The sequence below is a fragment of the Panthera uncia genome, assembly GCF_023721935.1.
Source record: "Panthera uncia isolate 11264 chromosome C1 unlocalized genomic scaffold, Puncia_PCG_1.0 HiC_scaffold_3, whole genome shotgun sequence".
Classification (NCBI taxonomy): Eukaryota; Metazoa; Chordata; class Mammalia; order Carnivora; family Felidae; genus Panthera; species Panthera uncia.
The window spans coordinates 91,255,240-91,257,315 of NW_026057584.1; the positions used below are offsets into that span (position 1 = coordinate 91,255,240).

Sequence of the window (2,076 nt, forward strand, 5' to 3'; positions counted from 1 at the left end):
GCTATGAAAACAATGAACTCTGGATTTCAGAAGATTTAGATAAACTTCTCAGGGAGACCATTTTTATCTTGACTCTTAAGTCACACAGAAAAAAAAAAAAAAAAGAAAAATCATGATTCAACAAATGCTTTTCTGTAGGGATTTATCACAAGATCCAGTCAGGATCTAGGTAACTTGTGTTCTGGGATATTGGGATATTGGGATAAAGCTTGAAAAATCTAAAGGGTACAAACTTTAACTAGTAGGTAAACCCTGAAGATTTAATGCATGGTGATTATAATCAATACTCTATTACAAACTTTGAAGTCGTTAAGAGACTAGATCATAATTGTTCCTACCACAAAAAGGAAATGATAACTATGTGACATGAGAGATATGTTAGTTAATGCCTTGATAATCACTGCAATATATAAATGTACCAAATCAGCATATTGTATGTCTTCAACTTATACAATGTTACATGTCAATTATATCTTTAAAAAAAAAAGCTGGAGAATTAGCATGCCATTAAAAAACAGATATTCAGCAAGTTCATAAGTTCAACTTAACATTCTAAAAAGTATGTTTAGGTCTCTTGCTGCAGCAACGCGAGTGGGAGCACCAGTCGCCGGGCTCGAGGCGGAACTCCACGGATCGCTTTAAGAAAATGGCAGACAAGCCAGACATGGGGGAAATCGCCAGCTTCGATAAGGCCAAGCTGAAGAAAACGGAGACGCAGGAGAAGAACACCCTGCCGACCAAAGAGACCATTGAGCAGGAGAAGCGGAGCGAAATTTCCTAAGAGCCTAAAGGATTCCCCAGCCCCGTCATCTTCGAGACACCCTAGTCGTGGAGGAAGTAGAGACACCTGCAAGATGGACACGAGCGACAAGCTGCACTGTGAACCCGGGCACTCCGTGCCGACGCCACCGGCCTGTGGGTCTCTGAGGGGACCCCCACCAATCGGACTGCCAAATTCTCCGGTTTGCCCTGGGATATTATAGCAAATTATTTGTATGATTAATGAAAATAAAACACACCTCGTGGCAAAAATAAATAAATAAATAAACAAATAAATAAATAAATAAATAAATAAATAAATAAAAATAAATAAAAAGTATGTTTAATATAACCAAATCTGGTGGTTAAAGTCAAAAGCATATTCCTTCAATGCCTGAAAAAAATGAAAAACAAAAAAAAAGAGCGAAGTTTCCATTCTGTATTTAAAGCTTAAATGACAGAATGATTCATAAAAACTTAAAAAGTATGTTCTGCCACTATTTTTTAGAAAAATACTTGAGAACTTCTACTTTAAGTACTTGGTTAAGAAAACAGTTTTCTAAAATTGCAAACACAGACCATGTGATTTCCTATTAAAACTGACTTATCCAAAGTAGTATTTCAGGACTTCAGGAGTTAAGGAGCTAAGGAGGTGTGGGAACACAGTGAAAGAGTTACAAAGACAAAATTTGACAAAATTTACCTGCTTCATAATTTAATAGCTGTCTGCAGCCAATCCTGAAATTCCTGCCTAGGGACAGTATAGGGGCTAAGGGCAAACTGCCCTAAGATGGGCCATTTTGGCATGAAGATTACTTCAAGCTGAAAGCAATCAAGACCCTATGGGCTCAAAAGAAATGTTGGCACCACCCTTAACTACAGAAGAATCTCAACTGGAGTTCTTTCCCAAAATAGTGGTTATTCTCAGAGATAAATTTTATCTGAGTGATCCATCCACATGGCAGGGCAAACATCTAATTATCAAACATTTGCTCCTCTTATCACCCCATGAATTGCACTCCTTTCCCCTGAAGTCCCAGACTCCCACCCCATTCTCTTTAGTTCGGGATGACTTGTATACCTCATTTTGCCTGTCTTTGGAATTTCCACATCTGTGTGCATCTCCCATTCATGCACTGTTAAATTTGATTTTCTCATGTTAATCTATCTCATGTCAGTTTCAGTCTTAGTCCAGCTGGAAGGACCCTTGAAGAAGACATGAATTCTTGCTCCCAGGCAACAGCACTGGGGACATTTACCAAGCCAGCCTAATAAAGAACATTCTAGAAGTACCTAAGAATATCTTGAACAACTGAA

The 2,076-nt window shown here is 38.3% G+C and overlaps 1 protein-coding gene across 1 annotated transcript; it reads left to right on the forward strand.

Annotated features, from left to right (window-relative positions):
* The first annotated feature begins 564 nt into the window (after nucleotides 1-564).
* On the forward strand, nucleotides 565-973 carry LOC125911654 (thymosin beta-10). Its single transcript, XM_049615684.1, has one exon. It carries the CDS (start codon nucleotides 647-649, stop codon nucleotides 779-781), a length of 135 nt encoding a protein of 44 aa, XP_049471641.1. The 5' UTR covers nucleotides 565-646; the 3' UTR covers nucleotides 782-973.
* Nucleotides 974-2,076: the final 1,103 nt, after the last annotated feature.

What these genes read in the sequence shown, in the direction of transcription:
- LOC125911654 (XM_049615684.1), top strand. Translation starts at nt 647, where the DNA reads ATGGCAGACAAGCCAGACATGGGGGAAATCGCCAGCTTCGATAAGGCC.